Source organism: Crocodylus porosus, unplaced genomic scaffold (assembly GCF_001723895.1).
Source record: "Crocodylus porosus isolate Cpor-Errol unplaced genomic scaffold, CroPor_comp1, whole genome shotgun sequence".
Classification (NCBI taxonomy): Eukaryota; Metazoa; Chordata; order Crocodylia; family Crocodylidae; genus Crocodylus; species Crocodylus porosus.
The window spans coordinates 75,785,660-75,788,620 of record NW_017728931.1 but is presented as its reverse complement, the minus strand read 5'-3'; the positions used below and the strand labels follow the sequence as shown (position 1 = coordinate 75,788,620).

General features: G+C 46.0%; 1 protein-coding gene across 4 annotated transcripts in view; it reads left to right on the top strand.

Moving 5' to 3' along the window:
* The window catches only part of LOC109315480 (glioma pathogenesis-related protein 1-like), a 28,280-nt gene extending 25,782 nt beyond the window's left edge, over nucleotides 1–2,498 (top strand). For all 4 annotated transcript variants that reach the window (XM_019543196.1, XM_019543197.1, XM_019543195.1 and 1 more), the window contains 2 exons: nucleotides 472–498; nucleotides 594–2,498. In XM_019543196.1, coding sequence (XP_019398741.1) covers nucleotides 472–498; nucleotides 594–745 — 179 coding nt within the window. In that variant the 3' untranslated portion in view covers nucleotides 746–2,498. The remainder of the gene's footprint in view (nucleotides 1–471; nucleotides 499–593) is intronic.
* The last annotated feature ends 463 nt before the right edge of the window (nucleotides 2,499–2,961 follow it).

Here is a 2,961-nt window from a genome sequence, read left to right as displayed (position 1 = left end):
TGCAGAACAACTCAAAAATAAAGTCTCACTCATATATTGGGGTGGGGTGGGGTGGGGTGGGGAATGTGTATGGCAGGGCATGGTGGGGCACAGGGCCCCCCCCACATGGCATGCAGCCCCTCCTGCTGGCAGCAGCAGGAGGCAGGGTGGGGAGCTCATCCAAAAAAAAGAAGGAATAGCAGTAGTGGTACTTTTATATCACAACCATCAAATTCTATTCCTTGTACATCAGCCACTATAGAAGAGAAGGAAGCAAGTTTGATATAGGCAACTTCTCTCTCAACCAAGGCCGCAGAAATAAGCTAGCTATATATTTTTTTTTGTCATTTTGGTATTTTCAACATTTTATTCAGTACAGTCATTAAGTTTTTCTTACTCAGGCAAGAAAAGCACCAAGCCCACTACATACCTAAAATTGTTCATTAAAATTGTTTCTAACTGGCAAATTTGTTATTTTTCTTCCTCTTTTAGAAAATCCAGAGCGTAAGAAAATCATATGTACGTATCATAAAACCAACATATCTAGAATTTGTTGCTTAAAGTTCAATTAAGTTTGAAAATAATTCACTTTTTTTTTTTTAATTTATTTACAGACAACTCTGGATGGTATCCAGAATGGGACAAACCAGCATGCAACCAGTACTGTATCACCATTCTAGTTTTAAGGCCATCTCTACTATTACTGACTTGTGTAGCTGTCTGGCTTCTCATGGCGCAATATCCCCAAATCACTATAAATGAATAATACCCTCTTTGAAAAACTGGAATCATATGTAGTGCTGTTCTACCATATTTCCCCATGTAGAACTCCTACCATTGTCAGGGTAAAGTCCTAACAAAGATCAGCAGGAGGCCTACCATAGATAGGTAAATATCACCTTAATCAAAAGGTATTTATGTGGATAGAGGTGAAGGATGACACCAGTTCAGAGTTACAGGATAGTCAAAGGTTGTCCATTCACTCATCTCTTACATTTTTCATTTACAACTGAGAACCTATATTTGTTCAACCTAGCTGATTTATTAAACACAGGACTAAGTTTTGCTCTTCTGAGTGATGTATCTGAAAAATCTCTGTTGGACTGCTCACTTCAGTACAGCAGGTCTGGCCAGTTAGCTCTTACATTTTACTGTTTTGGTGTTTTTATTCTTTTAATAGGGTGGTCTGAGAGTGATGAGTCAAGTTCCCTACCAGGCACCTCTCAGCAAGGGCTACTTATTGCCTATCGTCAGCCTGCCTTTGTTAAGGGGTAGACAGGTGGTTTCTACTGCAGATTAAATATATTTAAATACACGTACATTTCCTGGAATATGTATTTGTTGCCAAAGCTAATTTCTGTCCGAACCAAATTTTGAATGTATGCTGGTAACACAAGAGTTAAGTTTGATCATGCGCAGACAAGCAGACAAGGCCTATGGGAGATTCCCCAGTGTGCCCAGCATGTGCCCCCTGTGTGACCCTTGGCTTGTCAGTCACAACTGACCTAGTTTTCTAACAAGGCACATGCTCAGTTCTGCTCAGCGGATGAAGTAATCTGACCGGACGCATGCTCAGTCTACAGACTGCATGACGTAATCGGACTAGAAATTTCTTTAGAGAAGACAATCTGATTGGCTACCCGGTTGTCATAAAAGACTTGGGGGCCCCTCCCAAGGGGGTTTTTTTTTTGGGGGGGGGGGGGTGGTTAGGGAAAGAGAGTAAGTGAGAGTTTTTGGGTTCTGACAGCGGTGCTGACAGGGAAGATTCGTCCTGAGAGCAGAGGCTGGCCTGACAGGGACTGCTCCTCAGGAGGGCTTTAAGCCCATGGGTCTCCTGTCCGAACCCTGAGAGCGGAGGCTGCTAATGCAGGGACTGCTCCTCAGGAGGGAGACCACGCTCGACCTGTGAACAGATACTGCCTTGGCAGAGACTGTGTCGCAGGGAAGAGACCCTGACCTGACCTGAGAGCAGAGGCTGCGGCTGCAGGGACTGCTCTTCAGGAGGGCTTTAAGCCCACTGGTCTCCTGTCCAAACCTAAGGGCAGAGGCTGCTAGCGCAAGGACTGCTCCTCAGGAGGGAGACCCACTCGACTGGCGAACAGAGGCTGCCTTGGCAGGGACTGTCTCACTGGGAAAGATCCAAGCTGGGAGCAGAGGCTGTTCCCACAGAGACTGCTCCTCAGCAGGGCTTCCTGGCCCACTGGCCTCCTCTCGGCTGCGGTTTCGCGACTTATTCGATTTCGTCCTTGATCTGATTTCCCGGCTACCGAACTGATTTCTAGCATCGACCAACCACGATCCTGATCGACCCGAACTGCTTCTTGACCACCGACTACAACATCGCTACACCCCTCAGCATCGTTCTCAATCGACTTCGGCATCACCACTGACCATCTGTTTTCGTCCACATTGGACTGGCGTCACACCATTCTTCGTGTTACAGTTCCGTTGTTTGTTTTCCTGATTAATGAGCTGTTGACCAGCCCTGGGACTATTGAGTTGGGCAGTTGCACCTAGCTTCGGCTAGAAAGCAAGGGCTCAGCTCGAGAATCCCGTGGGCCAACAGACCCCTTTGTCGTTCGTTATCCAACTGTAACTGAAGCAAGCTTCTCTGCCTATGCCCCACAAGCGTAAGTAAAATAAAATCCATCTTTCAAAACTGAAGCACGAGTCCGCGTACCGCTCAGACTCCTCGCCGCTAATCCCGCCTGTTCTGATCCGATACCACCCTCGGCCCACTGTGACCTTGGGGCTGCTGTTCCCCGACAATTTCAAAGAGTCAGAACTGTACAGCAAAGAGTTTAGATTTTCCTCCCTTTTGGATTGTGAGCTCTTTGGGACAGGGACTGTGTCTTCACATATATGTAGGTAACAACTCATACCCTGGAGCAGTACAAGAAAACAAGCTTGAGCATTAGACTTTAAACATTATTTTAGAACACGTCATAATTCAGGGTTGATTTACCACATACAAAATTTACC